General features: G+C 35.7%; 1 protein-coding gene and 1 pseudogene across 15 annotated transcripts in view; both read right to left on the minus strand.

Annotated features, from left to right (window-relative positions):
• ARAP2 (ArfGAP with RhoGAP domain, ankyrin repeat and PH domain 2) overlaps window positions 1–23,175 on the minus strand; it is a 209,370-nt gene that overhangs the window by 22,958 nt on the left and 163,237 nt on the right. For 13 of the 15 annotated variants that reach the window (XM_070069629.2, XM_070069624.2, XM_089327077.1 and 10 more), the window contains 2 exons: window positions 16,247–16,375; window positions 5,811–5,950 (listed from right to left, as the gene is read on the minus strand). In XM_070069629.2, the coding sequence (XP_069925730.1) occupies window positions 5,811–5,950; window positions 16,247–16,375 (269 nt within the window). Of the gene's footprint in view, window positions 1–5,810; window positions 5,951–11,740; window positions 11,840–14,390; window positions 14,534–16,246; window positions 16,376–23,175 lie in introns of those variants that run through there. The other 2 variants (XM_089327079.1, XM_089327078.1) reach the window with 2 other exon arrangements.
• Window positions 19,347–20,748, minus strand: LOC149127714 (ZZ-type zinc finger-containing protein 3 pseudogene; annotated as a pseudogene).

Consider the following 23,175-nt stretch of genomic DNA (forward strand, 5'->3'; position numbering starts at 1 on the left):
ACGGCCAGCACGATGTGGCCGGTGCACTGCGCCGATCTGAAGCCACAAGCCAGGTGCTTCCTCCTGGTCTCCCATGCGGGTGCAGGGGCCAAGCACTTGGGTCATCCTCCAACTGCCCTCCTGGGCCACAGCAGAGAGCTGGACTGGAAGAGGAGCAACCAGGACTAGAACTTGGCGCCCATATGGGTGCTGGTTCTGCAGGCAAGTAAGCAATGGTGCCAGCCTCAGCTACTGTATTTCAAAGTAAAAAATTAAACTAAGATAATTGATGAGTTGCTTAAAAATTACTCCTGTAGCTAGAAAAAGTTTTCTTACTAATACATGCAATTTTAATGTCATCCCCCAAACTCATTTGCTTTTCTCACATCATTAATAGAGTAATGTTAATATTCTTTGAAACCTCTTACCTTTTATGTAAATCAAGTCTGAAAACATTTTAATTAACATTTTCCATGTAGGGAAAACTTACAAAACAAAATATATCTTCCCCTGTGTATTACTCTAATTTGTTGTTAATGAGCATTCATAAATTATCTCTAATTAACACAAAGTCTCTTTAAATACACTCTGCAATTTGTGAGTTCTACTCCTTTCTCATTTCCCAAATACATACAAACACACATATAACCCTGGCAAATGTCCAAACCAGAGTCAAATCTTTACTTAACTAGGTTGGAGGATTTTACTGTTATTTACTATAAAACCACTTTACAAATTAACATTGACAATGACTTTAGCATCAATGATAACAGGGTGAGATCAGCAACATGAAGTAGTATCCAGGAAATTAAAACTGTATGTTAAAAAATAATAGCTATTTTAGTTTAAAGGAAAAAATATGGGCCGGCGCCACGGCTCACTAGGCTAATCCTCCACCTTGCGGCGCCAGCACACCGGGTTCTAGCCCCAGTTGGGGCACTGGATTCTGTCCCGGTAGCCCCTCTTCCAGGCCAGCTCTCTGCTGTGGCCAGGGAGTGCAGTGGAGGATGGCCCAAGTGCTTGGGCCCTGCACCCCATGGGAGACCAGGAGAAGTACCCGGCTCCTGGCTTCGGATCAGCATGGTGCGCCGGCCATAGCGCGCTGGCCACGGCGGCCATTGGAGGGTGACCCAACGGCAAAGGAAGACCTTTCTCTCTGTCTCTCTCTCTCACTGTCCACTCTGCCTGTCAAAAAAAAAAAAAAAAAAAAGGAAAAATATGATCTCTCATCTGTTATAAAATATTATTTGCATTAATCTATTCTGACAGATGTGCAAATAAAGCTGTTATACACTTAATATTCAGATTAGAAATCCATACTCTTTGGCCACTGTGATGTTTTAAAACTGTTCAGTGTCCTTAAAGAACACAGTCTCAGACAAACTCTAGAGCTTATCACTGCTTATTAATGAATATGAATTATTTTATATTGAGTTGGATGATTCTTTCAAAATGCTACAAATTTTTTTTTTTTTTTTTAACAGGCAGAGTGGACAGTGTGAGAGAGAGAGAGAGAGAGAGAGAGACAGAGAGAAAGGTCTTCCTTTACCGTTGGTTCACCCTCCAGTGGCCACTGCGGCCAGCGCGCTGCGGGCAGCGCACCACGCTGATCCAAAGGCAGGAGCCAGGTGCTTCTCCTGGTCTCCCATGGGGTGCAGGGCCCAAGCACTTGGGCCATCCTCCACTGCACTCCCGGGCCACAGCAGAGAGCTGGACTGGAAGAGGGGCAACTGGGACAGAATCTGGCGCCCCAACTGGGACTAGAACCCAGTGTGCCGGCGCCACAGGCGGAGGATTAGCCTATTGAGCTGCGGTGCCGGCCTAAATTCTTAAAATATATTCTGTCAAGAGATGTGAGATCCCTCATGTCATAAAAACAATACATCTGTAAGAGCCACTTCTCTGTTAGCAAGCTTCCTTCTGACAAATATTAAAGTTTACTTTAGCAAAAAGGAAAAAACATAATTTAAAAAATCATAAATTTTAGATATATCCACATTTGAAAATGATTGAGACAATTTCAATGAAACAAATTTATCTTCCCTAAATAAAATACTGTTATCAAAACAAACAATATAATGTGAGCTTATTAAGCTTCTTTAGTATGTTCTTGGGTAAGGCCTTTCACATCTGACACTTGGGAATTCTGATTCCATCACTTACTCATTATGTGAGTTTTTACAAGTTACGTAATATTTGTGTTGTTCTATTTCTTCATGTGTAAAGTAGGAAGAGTAATAGTACAAATTTCTTGGAGTTGGAATGATAAAATGGCATAATCCAAGCAAAATAAAGAGAATTCTATTTCACACACTGTAACCCCTGGAATGTTAGCTACAGCTGTCACTACTACTTGTTCCTAGCAATCTTCTGCTGCGACACAATGGAAGTTGTTAGTTTCTTGATGGTACTAAAAAGTTCAGGTTGATTTTTAAATACTGCAAGAGAGATGGAAAGGCATTGATTCAGGAAATCAGGTTGCAGAATGCGTATGGCCCATTGCAGAATACCAAACAAAGTTAAATTCGATGCAGTTCCGAAGAGTCAGCTGAGAAATCAAGCCTTTACTTTCCCAAATGCAAATCTAAAGTTCATGAACCTTAACACTTGATGTGGTTCATTCACAGAACCACAAATAATCACATGACTTATTTGTATAAACTCGGCTATTCCTCTCCTGATAAAACTGAAGAATTGGAACAAATAATAACACACACTTGACATCCAGGCTCATTCCCTTCTGTGTCTGTCCAGTGGATAATGAAGTGGGAGCTCAAGTACAGCATAGAATTCATCTCTCTAAATTCAGGATAGGAGCAGAAGGGTATCCTTCTGCCTGGCCATCCCATTGTCCTCCAAGGAATAAAACAGTGGAATGCACATACAAAATGGAAATACAACCCAAATTCATTTGCATCACATGGAGGCTTCCCTGCTGATGGAATTTACATGGAGAGTGGTTAAACTGTTGGAGAGGTCAACAGATCACACAAAAACTTGGAGCTGCAGCTTTGGAAATCTGTCCAGCTATTCTTTCCTCATAACATCTACAAAGATGTTCTAATCTGGTATTTCTGTGTACATCTCCATGCCAGAACAACATAAAATGATACTTAAGGTCTGTAAGCAATTTTTACTCAAGTGAATTGTTCAATTCAACATCAAAAGAAGGGTTCTCCAGGTCTTGCTGACTGCCTTGCTACATTCCAACCAAACACCTCTATACTACTTCAGTCTTAATATACAGATGTAACTGTACAGTATACAACCACATGACCACGACCCCAAACAAGATAGAGAACATTTCCATCTAGAAAGTTCTCTGTTGATCCTTCTTTCTAGAAGTTCCACAGTAATCTTTCTCCCCAATTCAGATATATTCTGACTTCTATCATCATTATAATGATTTTGCCTGTTCTCAGACTTATGAATAGACTCATATAGTGCTATTTTATATCAAGCCACTTTGTTTAATAAAATTTTAAAAATTCACCAATGTTGCTGCAAGCCCAGTTATTCATTCATTTTTATTGCTGAGGAGATTCCACAGCATAAATACACCATTCTCTTTTGGCTGGACGTCTGGGATATGTCCAAGCTTTAGCTTGTATGAATAAAGCTGCTTAGCACATTAAAAGTTTTTAACTGACACCAGGAATTATGTGTGCTTATGGGACAGAGGGAGACAATTCCATTATACACATACAATATGTAATGAGTATTCAAGGGTAAGTAGCATTTACTTCTACTTAAACATTTCTCATTTCTTTGTATTGGAGGCTTCAAACTGTTTGTTGTCTTCTAGTTCTATGTAAAATATTTAATTAAAAAAAAAAAAAGAAGACCTAAATGAAAGATCTCTGCGAGTGAGATCCCAGTGGAAAGAACAGGGCCAGCAAAGAAAGAGGTACCTTTCTCTGAAGGGAGGAGAGAACTTCCACTTTGATTATGACCCTGTCTGAATAAGATCGAAGTCGGCGAACTAAAAAGGCTTCCATAGCCTTGGCAACTCATGACTAGAGCCTAGGGAGATTACTGACGCCATAAACAAGAGTGTCAAACTGTTAAGTCAACAACAGGAGTCAGTGTGTATTTACTTCTCATGTGGGATCTGTCCTTAACGTGTTGTCCAATGTGAAGTAATGCTGTAACTAGTACTGAAACAGTATTTTACACTTTGTGTTTCTGTGTGGGTACAAACTGATAAAATCTTTACTTAATATATACTAAATTGATCTTCTGTATATAAAGATAATCGAAAATGAATCTTGATGTGAATGGAATGGGAGAGGGAGCAGGAGATGGGAGGGGTGAGAGTGGAGGGCAGTTATGGGGGGGAAAGCCAAAGTAATCCATAAACTTTGGAAATTTACATTTACTAAATAAAAGTTAAAAAAATATTTAATAAAATATTGTTCAGTGTGTTTATGAACATAATATTTAGCAGAAGTTCTAGATCATATGGAAGATATACAAATAACTTTGTTTTTAAAACTACCAAACTCTACACAGTTAATTGTGTGATTTTACCCTTCCATCAATATTTTATGATTGTAATTATTCTATATCTTTATTAATAATGAGTGTTCATTCTTAAGATTCTAGTGAAACCAGTAGGTGTTAAATAGTGTCTCATAGTTTTACTTTCTCCAATGACACAATATTGATCACTTTTTGTTCAATGGTTTATTGGCCTTTGTTCAATGGCTTAGTGACCATTTCTACACCTTCCCTTATGTATTCTGTTCAACCCTTTGCACAAATTTTTATTTGGTTGCCTTTCTTGTTGTTGATTTGGAAGAAATATTTATCTTCTGAATCTGAGTCAAAATGTTCATGGAAAATAGAATTAAAAGATGTTTATTTTGGCACAAAATTTTTGAAATCCATGGTTTCTTTGTATTATGCAATTTTCATGAACTTATTGATGATTTATCATATGCAAGATTTCAAATTTTCTTTGTACCAAAATAAACTTCATGTTTTTGAAGTGCTTTCATTTGTACTATAAACATATATATTTTCTTCATTTTGGGATTTGCCTATTCACATTCTTAGTTAAATCTTCTGTTGAGCCTGCTATTATTACTACACAGATTGACAAATGTTGCACATTTATAAAAAATCACATATACTCTTGTTTAAGCATTTCAACAATCTGGCACCTGTGACTCACGCTATCATCATCATATTACAGATTCAGAAATTGAGGTTGAGAGGTTAAGTTACTTATTCACACAACTGAATGTTTGCAGAAATGAGATTTTCTATGCTATGTTCAATATGCTTAAAACTACATAATTTATCTACATCTGCTTTTTACCTGAAGTTTATTAAAGTTTCTCTAATAAAAGTTTGTAAGGAATTCAAAATTATATGGAATAAATCAGTTACATTCAATTAAAAGTGTTACATGAGTCAACTCATTCAAACATATAAAAATAGTCTCATTTTTACTTTGCCTTTTTATTCAACTTTTTATTAATACCATTAATCAAATTCAAGTCTTTTGCTTTAGGGTATGATACATTTGTTCCTAATTTTATTGCTAAAATACTGATTTAGATGTTAGTTTAGGTAATGCATATTGGTCTTAAAGGCTCAAGTCATCCTCTGTCCTATAAAATGAAAGTTAATTAGACCATATAGTTACTCACTGTACTACTGGCACATTAACATTGTATCTCAGACTCCCAAATAAATCACCATCTTACACAAATTTCATTTACTTCAGGCAGTTCCTTCTAGCAGATATCACACAGAGTGGTATAAAATAAGAATACAATACAAGCAAAAACATGTACACATTCAAATTCTACTTATACAAATACCTTTGAGTCTTTGTAAATAAAGAGACACCCATCTCGTAAAACAAAATACCGGTCTTGAAACTTATTTCCAGACAGTATCTTAGATGGTTCTTCTTTGATTTTTAAGACTCCTTCTTTGATACTTTCCAGGGCACGCCTCTCTGCAAAGTACAGCATTATTTTTGTTAAGTTGGGTATATGTTCACATATTTGGAATACTACAAAGAACCATTAGCATATTTTCAGCCTTGATAATAAAAAGTAGGAACTTGTTTTCTGCTACTAAGCAGCTGAGGTGAACTGCCGAGAACAATTTTTTGTCAGGAGAATTATTATTTACCATACAAAGACCTGCCAGTGCTGTCCAATTAGCCATGGTCTAGTGAGCACGTGAAATGTGGTTAGTCTGAATTGAGATGTGTGGTAACCTTTACCTATCAGATACTGAAGACATGTTGCAAAAGAAAAAGAAAATACTAAAATTTTAAATGCCTATCACATATTGAAATGATGTACTTTGGATATATGAGGTTAAATACAAACTAGTCAAATTAATGATACCAGTGTCTTAAAATGTAGCTATCAGACAATTTGAAATAATTTGCATTGTGTTTCTTTTGCATAGCACCAGTATAAATAATGTAATACATATAAGAGAAGGGAAACATCTTCAGAAATTTTAATTTAAGAATGGAAGAATTCTTAAAGGAATAAAGAAGGTCCTATAAATAAACAGTTAAGAGTACGAAAGGCAAAATTGCTGTTAGAACATTCAATAATAACTATATTGCTTGTGTAATGTCAGTGTGAAACTCTTAAAATAATTTCAACTCCATTAAACACACTTTTTGTTGAGAACACTAAATTTGTATTTATCATGTATAAACTTATTATTGTATCAATCAAAAACTTTCCTCCAACATCTAGATAAATATACACCTGCCTACTTTTAAACTGAAGAATAGTGGAAAGAAACGAAAAACCTCAAGCCAAGTGGTTGTGACAGGGTCATCGTGAGGTCAACGTCTGCACCTCCTGTGAAACAGGAGTCCTAGCACCTGTGCAGCAGCACCGCGGTGGCCCCTTCACTGGATAACATTCACAAAAGATGTCAGACTGAGCAGTCTAGGGGGACTAGGACCTTGAGGAATTGCCTACTATTTAGGTGACAAAGTCTTGAAGGTTCCAAGTAAAAAATTCACTAAATAACCTGAAAGATTTTATAAAAACTCTTGAGTGTTACATCTAACAATCTTTGGTTGATCTGGAAAAACAATCTACTTACTGAGCAAATACACGAATATTTACAATTATATTTAGCATATAAAACCAAAAGTTAAAAAACATAAATTGTTCCTTCTAACTGAAATGTGAGAATGGAATAAATAAGCAAAAATTTCTGAGATCTATCATATCACTGATCCAAACTACAAACAAAAGTGATTAAGAAATCCTAATCGTTTTCATAACATACATTCTGGTCACAGACATTTTTAAAACATCATACCAGCATACTAATAGGTTCTTTGTAGGTACGTTATGATTTTTGAAATGAGTACTGAAAAACACACTACTATATGGTAAGATATCTCTTACTATTTAGTGCCACAAAAATGTTTTAAGAATGTTCCATTGTTAAGAAAAAGGGTAAGTAAGTATAAAGATAGTTAACAACCTAGAATACACTGAGGACTTGATGATTCAGCTGATTTAAACAGGAAAGTGGAGAAAGACATTTATAATATTTTTGATTTAAAAACATTATTTTTAACAGCACTAAATAAGTTATAATCAGATTGTAAGGTACAGATAATGTATATTGCTCAAGCCAGCCAAAAATCCATTGACATCTTCTTTTCCAAGATTATTTATTTAAAAGGCAGAGTTAGAGAGAGAGAGAGAGAGAGAGAGGGAGATTGATCGTCCATCTGCTGGTTTACTCCGCAGGTAGCTGCAATAGCCAGGTTCAGTCAGGCAAAAGCCAAAAGCTTCATCCAGGTCTCCCATATGGTGGCAGAGGCTCATACACTAGGGTCATATTCTGCTGCTTTTCCCAGGCCATTAGCAGCTGCTGGATAGAGCAGCTAGAAACAAACAGGTGCCCATATGGGATGGTGGCTTTACCTACTTCAGTACAATGCCAGCCGCACCACTCACACCTTCTGAAATACCTTTGTTATTTATATTTTTATTCAAATTAATCAAACATCAATTTTTACCAATAAGAAATGTCTATATCCAGGGTCTAAGTAAACCATTCATAGGTCAAAGAGAAAATAAGTTAAAGAAAAATATTTTTTATCTTTAGGTATGTATTTGCTGAAACTGTTTCCAATAATTACTGTAAGTAGGTGAGTATATTAGTTAAATCTTGAAATATACAGATTTGGAAAGAAAGTTTTGAGAAGAATATTTATGGATGATGGAAGAACAAAAGGAATTTTGAAATATGAAATTCAATGATAAATCCTGTGAATTTAAATGAATTTATAAAATCGTTCCCAGCTATATTTCTATCTGCTCTCAAAATGCTAATATAAATAGAAATACACCCTCCAATTAAGTGTCAGATTAAGGTATATGCTTTGAGTGACATCTTGTGTGATGTTTCACACATCAAAATCCAGGCTATGAACAGAATGGCTTCCAGTATTTCCCTCTTCAAGTATGGTGTGGCCTGTCAACTCTGGGGTACTTTAGTCTCATAGTGTCACTTCATTTCATTCTGAGCAGGAATCTCCCTTGCTCCCCAAGAATCTGATTAAGGACAAAATTCATACCAGCTATCCAGTACTTCGCTGTCCATACCTTGTTAAGGTTGAGTTCAACTTGAGTTTTTCAGTTCGTAGTTTCATACCCAGCATGAGTACTTTTAAGCTATGGATCAAATTCTTCCTATTTAGATCTTTGTAGCAGGGGCTCTGCTTTATAATTCTTTAAGATTCTGCTCATAACTCAGTCTCTCTGCTATGAATCAGGCTTCTTCTTTCTCTGGAAACCTGTGATAACTGGACTCCTTTATACCTCATTAATCCTTCTAAATGCCAAATTTTTGAAATTCCTGACTTTAGAGCACTAATAATTCTACTGCCACATAAGCAATCCTCCTTTGTTCTACAGTCATACAGCATTCACTGGATCTTTCTTATCTCAACAAACTGATGTCACATGCAATGCAGTCCATGATACAAATCCTAGGCATGACATCATACAGGTTATTGAGCAGAGGAAACCTCTTCGCAATTAAAAAGTTAAAGAAAAAATGATCAAATTGATTGAGAATGAATATCTGCATTTAATTGAAAAAGACATCAGTTATTGCACATAATCAATGAACTAAAGAAAGTCATTAAGTGAGCAACTTGGGAAAACTCCTAATTTGTTTTCAAGTCTAACAATCTGAAGATTTACTATATTCCTTAAAGTAGTTGACTGCCCCAGTAAAAGATACTGTGCATCCTAGTAGGTACTATTTCATTTATTAAATATTACCTTTCATTCTAATCAAATTCCCACATACTGTTACCATTACTAAAGCATAAAATCCTCTCCCATTCTTGGTCATGGGCTAGGCTGGAGTTCAGGGCAGTTTCTTTAGAGTTAACACTGTGGGTAATAAAACTAGTATTTCTATTATTCTGAGCTATCATTTTATTAATCAGAAAAGCTCTTAAAAATATAACTGGAACAATAAAATTGATACCATCTTCAAAAAATATGTTTTTCAAACTACTAGAAATACTCAATTTCTTATACAAAAATACTAACTCTCAAATAGGGATCTTGAATCCCAATATAATCTAATAAAATAAATTATCGGGGTGGGAGTAGTGTGTGTGTGTGTGTGTGTGTGTGTGTGTGTGTGTGTATCTAGGAACTAACAAACTGAGTTTATAAGAATTTTTTAAAAAAATTAAATATCTGATTTGCCCTTGATTTCAGAATAGGAAGAGGTTTAGCACTGAACATATGGGCTGGATTTGGAAAACTTGATTCAATTGCTTGCTCATTTACTTTGCAGCAGGTTGCCTCGATAGAGTTATATAATGTCTCTGTGCAAAGGTGTGATAAGTACTATAAACAACTCCTGGTAGATGAAATGAAATAAAATAGGTTAAGTGATCAGCCAAGCATCTAGCACATAATTAAATACACAATGAATTATTGTGATCTCTTTTATGTGATCTGATCAATGACAAATTAATATGCAACAAGTTCATGGTACCGGTCTCTTCTATTGCTGGCAATGACTGTTTTCCCAGGCCTGCATATTATCTGGAAAAAATTCCTTGTTCTATCTCTTCCTGTATGCTCTAAGTGCCAAAGGACACAAATGGGCAGCTTTCATGAGTGACAATTCATGAACATGCCAAGACCAAGTCATCTGGTAATACTTGCAATCTAACATTTGGGAAATTCTTCCAAATTCAAAATTATGTGTATTTTCTTTGTTCAGTATCAACTGTCTAGAATACATACATTCTTTTTTGAAAAAAAAATTTACGTATTTGAGAGGTAGAATTACAGAAAGAGAGAGGGAGAGACAAAGAGAAAGCTCTTTCATCTGTTGGTTCACTCTCCAAATGAGCAGATCCAGAGCCAGGAGTCTGGAGCTACCTTGGGTCTCCTAGCAGGTGCAGGGACTTAAGCCCTTGGACCATCTCCACTGCTTTCCCAGGCCATAGCAGAGAGCTGGACTGGAAGAGGAGCAGCTGGGACACAAACCGGTGCCCATGTGGGATGCTAGCACCACAGGCAGAGGCTTAGCCTACCATGTCACAGCACCAGCCCCTAGTACATACATTCTTGATAACTGGAGGAATTAGAACTACCAATTCATTTCACGCATTGTATAGCAATCATTCAAATACATTTTAATAAAATTTAACTGAGTAGAAACCAACTGCATGTAATCGCTGCCTGTACACTATTTAACTTTACTAATACACAATTATTGTGTATAGAACTCTCGTGAGGGAAAATAGCTCTTTTTCTTACTTTTTAGTAGAAAATAATACTTAAGGATAACAGATATATCAGAACACATGACACTCCAAGAACACAATCTATTTCTTAGGGTGAGTCAGATACACTCCCCTGCACAACACTCCCAATCCATTTTCCTTAAGTTCCTATGTGGTACTTACAGGCTACTTAGATTCTTCCTTATATGGAAAATGCAATGGTCAATAGAACTAGCAGCTTGATGGCCTTCTATCTTCAATTACTGATAACTAGTTATACTGTAAATATAATTACTCTTGGGACAGAACTGACTACAAAAGTGCCAGAGATTGTTTGCCATTTTCCTGGCAATGAAATAAACTACTGGGAGAGAAACTATATTTCTGTTCTGTTTTCATTATTAATTATAAGCTGCTTCTAAAATAAAATGTATTATTATAAGTGATATATTTCTTTGTATGTACATATTTAGTTTTATTGCAACAGAGCTGCCTGTATACTTTCAACTTTTAAAATTGACCATTATCTTTCTTCTCCAGTGTAGCAAAAAGAAAACTTAAAAATAAACAGGAACAAAATCACTATAAAGAATACCAATTCCCAATATGATTCCACAGGTTCTGTTGATTCTCCCACTGAGTGGCATACATTTCTTAAGCACTAAATTCAGGTACAGTTCTCAGCAATCTGTTTTTATGTAACACTGAAGAGTTTTCCAAGTGCTCACAAATCTCAAGTGATTTTCATGCAATTTTAGTACTCTTGATATTCTCAGTCTTAACACTAAAATTACATGATCTCACATTCATCCAGGGCTAAAACCATATCCTATACAATATGTTCCACAGCTACGGGTACTTCAATACCTTCTAGACATATACCTCTGAGCAAAATCAAATGCCTAAAACCCACCACATCCAAAACTAATTTCAGGAAACCTACCTGATGCCATCTCCAACCGGAAACTCTTCAATTCTCATAATCTTATCACCTCAGGAAGCGCCCACACAAAGAAACCAAGGACTACTGCCTTCACAGTAGTGGTTCAATGATGCTCCCTTCTTTTGAAAGCATTCCCTAACAACCTAGACAAGAGAGTGGCAGTGGTCCTCTGAAATTCTGTAGTAATTACTGTTTCACAATTACTTATTCATTCATATTTTTAAAGTGTACTTATCATGTACTTTTAAAGAATAAAGTAAAAGGTAAGATACTGTCTTGCTATGGCAGAATACACCAAGGACTAAACAAGGAATTACATTTCCTTGAATTGGGACATTCAGTGTTTGAAGACATGGCAATGATCATCCAGTTAAAACTCCTTTGCTGTGCTCAAAAGCTCTGCATGAACATCCTGGCCTAGAGTAGCCACTTGCTACATGCTATGTCTATAATCATTTGTTTAAATAGGTGTTGGCTTTGGTAAAGATAAGGCTTACCAATCTTTTAATTTTCTATAGCACATACTTGCATGAAACAGAGTAGAAATTCTTTGGTTTTCCTGCTATGGAATTAACAGTATTAGACAATATCAGAATTTCCATACAGGGTAGTAAAAACCAAGGATTACCATAAGTTTCCAGAAAAATACTTCCACTCGAAGTGAGCTAAGTCTTATCTTCAATATTTTCTGTACTTTTGGATTGAAGATGATTTTATGTGGAATGGAAAATGAATTATCTCAGGAAGACCACAACTTAAAGACTTGTGCTATTTTTGCTGAAATATTATTTTATTTTCTTAAGTCCATTGGGAGCAAATGGTTCAGGTTTCAAGGTATGAATTTGTCAGAAGCAGTTACATTTTGAACTACTGTCATCTAATGTAAATTTAATCCAAAAGTGTCTGTGAAACCCAGAGATCCAACTTTAGAAATCCACATGGATATGCATTTCAGTAATATTTTATATCTTTAAAGTATTTCTTCTGAAATAAATCATTAAGACTTGATTTTTATCTTTCAAATTCTATGAGACAGTTTTCAAGGATTCCCATGCTTAAAATAAGACTTTCACAAGAAAAAAACTATTTATTATGGAACCTTACAGAAGCTGATGTTTTACTTGTAATAGCTACTGAAATTTAACAAAATATAAAAAGATAGTAACAAAAGATGTTGTAGTAAGATTAGCTGTGACTAACAGCAACACCAATGAAGTTTTATTCTTCCTATCTCAAAGTCTCAGTTTTTAATCCATAGAGCAGAAAAGAAATTGGGAACTATTATCTCTTTTCAAGTTAATTAACTCCTCATTATAATAATGGCAATGGCACAAAATGTTTCTGAGAAATAAAAGACCGTTTTTGAAAAACGCAGAACTGATTTTTAAGTAGAGGCGACAGTTCATCTACTGCTACATATTTCTAAAAATATATTATCTTATTACCTTAAGTGGGTGAGCAGAAACAATCCTAAAATCTATTTATAGTTGTGATGTCTATATTGTAAATGGTTCAGATAAAGTAAGAAAACTGAATAAATTAAAAACTTTAAACTGCAGCAAATCTTTCTTATGTGATAACATTCTTGATTTAGCAAAGTAATGAAAACATAATATCAAACAAAAATAAAAGTCAAATTGTTCCATAAATCAGAACAATTGTCCTACAATTACTGAAACTCAAGTCATGCCTATGTGTGTGTGTACATGTAGATACCTAGATATAAAAACAGTAAAATTCGTGGCAACTATGTAACAAATATGGGGGGGGGGACAAGGTACAAATATGTCCTAGAACAACATTATATTTGAACAAAATGTTAACACATTGGTGATTTGCTTTATAGAAAAAAATTTGTTGAGACAAATTACCCTTGTTTTCAAATGACTGATTTCTACTCTGCCCCCAGGTTAGAATAAAAGAAGAAAAACCTTTAACATTATTTTTTTCTGCTTTGAAGAAAAACTATTTCTGAGATCACTCCAGTTTTTTCTGCTAACAAATTGACATAGAAATCACATTTGATTTACTTTCATTGTTTTCTTTTTAGATCCTAATGTTCAGGTGGAGTGGATGTAATGGATGGAGCAATAATTCTGGAGTAGGTGGTCATTGTGATTGATTTAGGAATCACTTGCCAAGACAGAGACAAAGTAGACTGAATAGCTAAGCTACCCAGAATCTATCACAAAGAATACTCCATACAAGTAATTAATAAGCTCCAGGTTTCTGAAAGAAACAACCAGCAGTCAAAATCATGACTTAAGAAACTGATTTTAGAAACAGATCAGAGTTTATTTAAAAAGGAGAATCCCAAATTTAAAATCAACTATAACAAAACATATTATTTTGCTTTGATAATCAACATAAACTAAATTCTAATTGAAAACATTAATAAAAATATAGGCTAGACATTTAAAATATTTTAAACATGGTAAATTTATTTTTCATCCAAAACAGGTACCTGCTAACAGAAAATGGTCTAACTAATGTATTTACTAATAGTATTACTCTAAAACCTGATTCTTTTCTCTTGCAAAAAGACCTAATTTCCTAGTAAAAGGAACTGCAGATGGTATAGCAACAAGTCGCATACTGATGAGGTAAGGATAGTGCAGGGACAGGGATTTGTTTAAAGTTTCCATCTTCTTAGAAAAGTGAAGGAAATAAGAGTAATGCATAAGTTCAATGGCATTTTACTCCCGAGAATGTTTCATGCAAATCTCTGAAAATATCACTTCACACGCAGACTTTCTTCCTCTGCTTGGGTTCTCCAGTTTGTATGCAGGATGCTTAGTCTAGACCTTGAAGTGTTTACAATGGGACTCACTCACAGCCTGTCAAGGGGATGCAATGCTTTAAGTGAAGCATGAGTATAGCACTCAATCTTCTTACCACAGGTTGTGGGTAGATCTGATGTAGTTTGTCACTGTGCAATTTCTAATTGCCCTTAAATAACAAAGATTATACTGATATGTGAGGATTCTATATCACCTCAGTATGTACACTGCTAATTTTATCTTCAAAGATTACCAACACAGAATGCTGTTCTTGCCCACCACACATGCATGCCATTCCTTTGTATAATAAGATTTCAAGATCTTATTCATCCGCTTATATTCATGTAACCAGGCTTCCAGTATTCAAATAAGAGCCAAGGTATTAGGTGTAGGCATAACTTGCAAACAGTTTGTAATGTGGACAACTAGAGATATTCTGGGATAGTATTAGAAAAAGAAAGGCCGGCGCCGTGGCTCAATAGCATAATCCTCCGCCTGCGGCGCCAGCACACTGGGTTCTAGTCCCGGTCAGGGCACCGGATTCTGTCCCAGTTGCCCCTCTTCCAGGCCAGCTCTCTGCTATGGCCAGGGAGGGCAGTGGAGGATGGCCCAAGTGCTTGGGCCCTGCACCCCATGGGAGACCAGGAGAAGCACCTGGCTCCTGGCTTCGGATCAGTGGGATGCGCTGGCTGCAGTGCGCCAGCAGTGGCGGCCATTGGAGGGTGAACCAACGGCAAAGGAAGACCTTTCTCTCTGTCTCTCTCTCTCACTGTCCACTTTGCCTGTCAAAATAAATAAATAAATAAATAAATAAATAAATAAATAAAAAAAGAAAGAAAGAAAGAAAGAAAAAGAAAAATAATTATCACCCAGAAGATAAAACTGGTCAGGAAACATGTCAGTTTCCAAAAGAAAAGGAACCATGGGAATGAATCATACATACTACATAATATTGACAGTGTTTTGTAATAAGGTAGTTGCTTTCTTTTATCTCAATAATAAAATGAAAGAATAACTGACTTTGAGAGCTAGGATAGCGTTCATAGATTCCCCACTGAGGTGGGGAATATATAAGGTCCTTGAAATCAATAGGTCTGCCCATATGAAGGTATCGTTAGGCAGGACTCAACATTCAATAAATGTATAGTAGGCTAATATTTAAGTTGATAATTTTGTATGGCTGATGAATGATGTTATAAAATGAAATATCTTCTGATAAATAGCCTCAGAGATTTCCTTTATAGGGTCCATTTCTGCAAGCTAACTTCTTATTTAATCTAATGTGTGCATTGTCTTTTTCCAATTGGATGCAAAATATTTATTTTGCACTGATTTATTTATCAATGTAACTGCAAAAAAAAAAAAAAAAAAAAGGTGAGACTTAAAGCATACGCTAACCTCAGAGCCTGTATAACTTTTACTTCTTGAATGCCCAGAAAACTTTCAAATAGAAACATAATGCAGAATGAAAATTCACCATCAACCTTTAAATTAGAAAAAATAAGCACAGGTATAGTAAACCAACCTGGAAAAAGTCACTCATTTCCAAAACTTTCAAGTTGATCAAAATTATCTATTATTTTAGCACTACACCTTAGGAAAATTTCCTCCTATTCATATATTTTGTGTTCTGCTCTACAATGCTATACGAGAAGATTCAGCTTTTATCTACTCATTTTCATATTTTCAAATACCACTTGTACCATAATAGTTATCCTTTAACCACTTGCGTTTTCAATTGCGGTTGTGCTGTGGAACCCTGGCACCTACCTCTACAGTGCTCGATTGTGTCCACAGTTAAGAATCTCTTCACCACAAGACACGCAGAGCCAGGCTCAGCTAGAGAACTCCACCGAAGGACCTGCTCCAGCACGTTCTCTCTGTAGTGGAGGGGGCGCTCTGCAAACACACGACCCAGGACAGACCAAAAACAAAACGTGACCAGAGATCCATTTTATACATTTTTAAAAGATATTTCGAAAAGATATGTAGGCAACAAATATGTGTGTGTGTGTGTGTGTATATATATAATCAAATCTTATAATATACAACCCTAGAACTACATACAAGAGATTCTAACACCTAGGATGTCACTAAGCACAACATTAATTTTTGGTATAAATTAATCTTGCAGGAACATTTATTGCTTAATTGTTAAAACAAACTTTTTAGAAGTGCTTTCTTTGAGATTAAATATCAGAATACAATCTTTTGTGCAATGAATATGGGTCTATACCATTTTAATTAGATGATTTGCTTGGTTTGCTTGAGGAGAAATGCCTATTTGCATATGCAACTGAATAATTTGAAAGGACTAACACATTAATCTTGTCCAGTCTAAGTAAAAAGCATAAATTAATCCTGTTTATTCAATACAATTATAATCTTAAAGTTTCTGATCAACCGTAGTAAACAACTTACAACTAATATTCTCATAGTCAATTTGTACGAAATTATAAAATATTACTTTTTCAAAGAACATGTAGAAATAACTATAAAATAGCACTGAGTAAACTATGTTTAAGTATTAGAAGAAATAACATTTATAAGCACTATGTGGCAACATTATAAATTAACTGTTCACATAAAGGTCAATAAGAAGAGGTAAAATGACAGCTTGAAGATTTCCTCCTTGATGAATACTCATCCATATACTTTTTGGTTTAGACGGTTACATTTCTTAAGGTATCATATGTTCTTAACATGGATATTTTAAAGATTTACCACCACAATTCAAATCAAAATATGCCCATCAGTTAATAAATATGTAACAACAGAAGCATATGCTGGGAACAAAAAAAAGATTTCAAACTTTTCACAGTTTACTGAAATATCATAACTGTGAAATTAAGAAGAGAAGCCCTGGCATGAAGTTGTGGCTTTCCTTAATAGTGTAACTGCAGATAAGTCAAGTCAACTCTTGAATACCCTCCTAAATGCACAGCACATAGCACTTGAGTCTTTTGTTTTTTATTAAAGAAGTAATGTTAGTAACAAATGGTAAAGCACAATTTAGTATTATATACTGACCCATGACATGGTAAATGGTAGATAAACCACAGATAAAAATGACAAATATAACAATCTTCCTTAATATTTTTAAAGGTACCCTGCTATGACCACATTCCAGAAATCATCAATAACAAATTTTCTGTCTCCAGTGTAAGTCACATTTTTGCTCCATATGCAGTAAAATGAAATCCAGTTCTGCATTCTGTGCTCATTGAAGCAAGTCTACACATTGTGATAACATCAAAAAATAAACAAAAAAGAGATACTAGAGCATAGATCTTCAAGACAAATCTATTTTGTTCACTATTATGTATCTCCTGCTCACAGCATAGCATTGATTATGTGGTGGGTAATAGATTTTCAATAAATATTCGAGGTATGAAGTAGCCTATGAATTTTCTTTGGTGGCCCATATATTAATATAAATATTTGCTGATCTATATATAGATCAGCAGGTAAAATGAAACATCTTTGCAAAATTAGATCAAATTGTCTATACTACATCAATATTGATTTCTTAAAATAATTTTCTAAAATTTTGGACAAGGTATAATTGCCAATGCATGATTTTCAAATTATAATTCAGTTGTTGAATAATCCATGAATTAGTAATCTTATAACTGATTTTAGATGTATTTATTTTTTTTCTATAACATAAATGGACAGTATCCACATAGTTTACTTCTCACAGTTCTCCTGACAAATGAACATTATTCAAGAACATACTGTATATAGATAAGAAGAAACATACAAAATGTTTTAAATGATACACAACAAAATCTATCAGCAGAAAAGAATGCATGTGTTCTTTCAGGCCAGCTCTCTGCTGTGGCCTGGGAAGGCAGTGGAGGATGGCCCAAGTGTATGGGCCCTGCACCCACAGGGGAGACCAGGAAGAAGCACCTGGCTCCTGGCTTCAGATAGGCACAGTGCGCCGGCCGTAGCGGCCATTTGGGGAGTGAACCAATGGAAAGGAAGACTTTTCTCTGTCTCTCTCTCTCTCACTGTTCTACTCTGCCTGTCCAAAAAAATATAATAATAATAATAAAAGAATGCATGTGAACTCTTGCTCACTGCAATATAAATTTAATTACTTATTTAAATAGTAATAGAAATAAAATATTTTATGGATCTTGTGCAGACTACAAAAGAGGGAAATTATTACCATATAAATGATTTTATACTAGGCAGTTTTCTTTGATGAGTTGTACTGACAATTCCAAATACAGAGGCAGAAGGCTGTGTATTTTAAAGGAATTAATGTTGTGAATCAGAGACTTTACACAGTTACTATCACTGGCACTTTTCACCATAAATTGCACATCATATGAAATCTTGTATAATATCACATTTAAAACATATATCTGAATGATGACTTTATAACATTCACACACCATGAGCTGGTTAAGGAAGCAGTGCCACAGTTGCCTCCTGTAGTGCTTCACTGTTGGTAAAAAGGACAGGTCATTGTGGTTAAAAGAAATTAGATACATCAATAGGTAAGCAGCTCCAATTTACTAAAGGCCATCAACGACAACCACTGAGACAGTGAGTTCTTTTAAAGTGGTATCCTAGATGCAGACACTGTCATTGGTTAAAACTCTGTCTAAAGAAGTCAGTTTCTGTGCTGAAAACTATTTTCACAAAACTGAAAGATATTACAGTGCTTTAATATAAATACTTTTTGTTTTCTGCTCATCATACTTGTGCCCAAGCTCTCTGAAACCTTTGGAGTTTACTCTCCCTTTAATGTGTGCTCTCATTTCCATCTCACCCATTTAAGGTCCTCACCTAACCCTTTGCTCACCAGGAGTGTTCAGCTGCTGCACAGTGATCTACAGCCACAATTGTGCAGGGCTGTACTTGACAGGAACACGAAGGAAGCTCTCATGCTGTGAGTGTCATTTCAGGGAAAGTAGAGAATCTTTGCAAACTGTGCACATACTTAACAATGATACTTCTGCTATGTGTTGAAGAGGACTAGGAAATGATGTTCTCTTCCATGTCATCTGTTTGCTGGAAAGTAGTTTGGGTCAAGGTAATTATACCTGGTGCGCTGGGACACACAGTAGTCTCTAAGAATGTCTCTGACCAATAAATAGGTTCTAACTGGTGATCTTCCTTGTGGATATCTGTTGTGTGTAGACAATCTGAACAAGGATCACAGAAATCCAGACATTTACGGAGGACGATCCTGGCAGTGCCACCGAACACCCTCGATAGGTTCTATGCCACAATTACCACACTTGAAGCCAACATCTTGCACAAATCCACTTTCAGCCTGCATTTGCTGAAGTTTCTGCTTCTTTAACTTTTTAAACTATAATAGTTATTTACATTCAGGTAAATTCCTATACATAGTAGAAACAATTTCTTCATCCGATGCCTCTTCAATCACTGTTCAACAGGATCGGTCATCATCTTCATCCGTATACACTGGTGGTTCATGAGAAGTCAGCTGTCTTCTGCTTGATGAAGACTTTTTGGAGAATAAATATGTTAGGTGTTCTGCCTGGGACTGGAATGCCAGCTCTAGTTAGCTTTATGAAATATTTCTGTACTCGGCTTGCAACCTGTTTTGCTGTCCTGTTGCCCATTTCATCCTCTATCTTCTGCCAGCGTCAAGATTCTACTTTTTCTGGAGGGTATTTCAGGAGCAGCTGTTCAAGTTTCTTCTGTTCTTCAACAGTCCACAGTTGGTTAAATGTTTCTGGCTTGGTAACATCACAAAGGCGGCCTCTTAGCATCTGAAGACGACTGTCTGAGCCTCTGGACCATCACTCAAAGCAACACGCAGTATGAGAGAGACTCTCCATCCTTCTTAGGATCTGAAGGGCTTTTTGGTCTAGCAGGTAAACCTACTTTATCAAAAACTAGTTTAACTATCCTGTATGTCTTTTATGATTTTTAAATTCCCTTTCAAATTGTCCAAGGCTATTGGTATATTGGTCCCATACAATCTCAGGCAACTGAACAACTCTCTGTGGATATTTATTAAGCTTCTTCTGGAGTTTTTCCACAAATCCAATGGGATTTTTTTAGTGCTTTTCTCTGGTGTTTGCCTAAACTTTCAAGGTCATGGACTGCTTGAGAATGTTGTGCCTTGACAGCAATCATCTGTAACAGTCTCTGGTAACTATATAACCAAAGATCTATCATTGTGGAAATATTCTCTCTTTTCCTTATACCCTGAAAGAGTTGTAGCTATGATCTAGAATAGAGCATAAGCATCAGGGTTTCAGACTCCCAACTTCAGCCATGGAGAATACTAGAACCTTCTAAATTCAGCTGAGTTCTACCAGTAATAAGACAGACAGGATCCTATACATGTGTTTCTTAAAAGCCTGATAACACTTTTTAAAAGTACTTTGCCTAGTATTTGATTCCCAAATGTCTGTATCTATCTTTCATCATTGTTAACGTCCATACATTGAGACCTGAGGTATTAATTATTTCTATGGTTCTACTAGCAAAATTTGGTATAGAGTACCAGGAGCCAGCCACGTGGAAGAGCATGCAGGCCAGGAAGCACAGGGCTGGTGGCCTGAAGGCCACATGCCCTGGTGGTGCAGAGCAGCACGGGCCCATGATAGCAAGAGGGCAAAGACAAGGCAAGATGTATTTAAAAGAAAAACTAGAAAAGAAGGAAGAAGGATAGGAGTGAGGAAATAAGGAAGGGTAAAACAGGAGCATCATTTTGCTACTAAAATTGTATATATGAAATACATGAAGTTTGTTCCCTTTTTATAAATAGAAAAATTTTAAATTAAAAAATAAAAATTTGCTTCATATTTGCTATATGGTAATTCTTGATTATAACACTTGCAAACTCTGAGAAACTATTGACCCCACTAATAGATACCATTTCTGGGATAACAACTATGTTCAGATGGTACATTATATCAGTTATATGTAATTTACAATTATTTATTTATTGTGGAAGGCAGAGAGACAGAGAGAGAGAGAGAGATATGAGACAGAGACATCTTCCATCTATTGGTTCCCAAATGTGTGCCACATCTGGGACTGTCTCAAGCTGGACCCAGGTGCTGGGAATTTTGGGTCTCCACTGGGGGCAATAGGAAACCAAGTACTTGACCACCACCTACTGCCTCCCAGATTACGTGTTTATAGAAATGTGAAATTGAGAGCACCGCTGGGACTCGAACCCAGGCACTCTGTTACAAGATGTGAGCATCCCAAGGGCTATGTTAATGGCCGTGCCAACTGCTCACCCCAGTTATCTCTTTTATTTAATTTAATTAGCTATAATATTCTGAAATAGATCATATTATTCACATTTCTCATATGGAGTTTCATCCACTTGCTCAAGGTCACACAGCTGGTTAAAGAACAAATTTTCACCCAAACCTATCTGACTTTAAAAAATTTCTTAACTACCACTCTTAGTTTTATTTTAGACAATATAAACTATTTCCTGGTTTTTTTTCTCACATGTAATTTTTTTTGGGGAAAGTATCAACTCACCAGGACTTTTCTGAGGACTGAATAAGGTAACATAAGCAAAGTTAAAAATAGCATCACTTTCTTATACCTACTGAGAAGATGGTAAGGAAACAATGGCAAAATAGTTTCATCAGCCTGCATATGTAGAAACTAATGATACCTACAGCAGGCTTGGAGATGAAAATAATATTCTTCACTGGAATAAATTATCTGTGACAAAAGAAAAACTTACTCTCTATTACAAAATTGAATTGGTAATGAGACTTGCAAATGGCAGAATATTTACAATAAAGAAGGTCATGATTATACACTAGCACCAGTAGACACTATGGTGATATCTCTGAAGTGTTCTTAGTTATGCCAAAATGTATCACAGTAGATACAGGGTCCTATCGATGGACATGTAATTCATCGTGACCAGAAAAATTAATTAAATAAGTTTTCAAATCCTTGCCATAGTATGAAATACTTCTGATGAATGAAAACCCTACTGATCCATGTTCCTAGATAAAGAACACAGCCAAAAAACAGAATGAAAGCAAAGTATTTATAAGGCTGTCAAATATTACAATTATGAAATCACACTAATATCCACCTTAAGAAAGAGATATGAAACAGGAAAAAAGGACTGCATCATCAAATATAGTTGGAATATAAATTCCTACAATTAAACAAATTTTTATTTACAGATATATTTGCAACCATCTGTTATGATAGATTATATGGTACATGGTCATCTAGCAAATAGGGTATTACTAGAAATAAATAACTTTTTCTTGTTATCTGCAATATGAACAGCAAAAATCAATATGAGTATATAAGTAAACAACAGTTTTGGAGGTGGTTCCTTACATAGGTAAAACATTAATTGTTGGGCTGGTATTTGGCATACTGGGTTGAACTGACACCTACAACACTAGCATCCCATATGGGAGCTAGATTGAGTCCTTGCTGCTCCATTTCGTTTCCAGGTCCCTACTAACGTGCCTGGGAAAGCAATGGAAGATGGCCCAAGGTTCTGAGCTCCTGCACCCATGTAGGAGACCCAGATAAAGCTCTTGGCTCCAGGGTTTGGCCTGGCCCTCTCCTGGTAGTTGCAATCATTTAGGGAGTGAACCAGCAGATGGAAGACCTCTATTTCTCCCTCTCTCTCTCTTTGGAACTCTGCCTTTCAAATTAATAAAATAAATCTTTTAAAAAATAAATTGTTTAAAATCTTG

The sequence above is a fragment of the Oryctolagus cuniculus genome, chromosome 2 (assembly GCF_051225735.1).
Source record: "Oryctolagus cuniculus isolate XC-2025 breed Fujian yellow rabbit chromosome 2, ASM5122573v1, whole genome shotgun sequence".
Classification (NCBI taxonomy): domain Eukaryota; kingdom Metazoa; phylum Chordata; class Mammalia; order Lagomorpha; family Leporidae; genus Oryctolagus; species Oryctolagus cuniculus.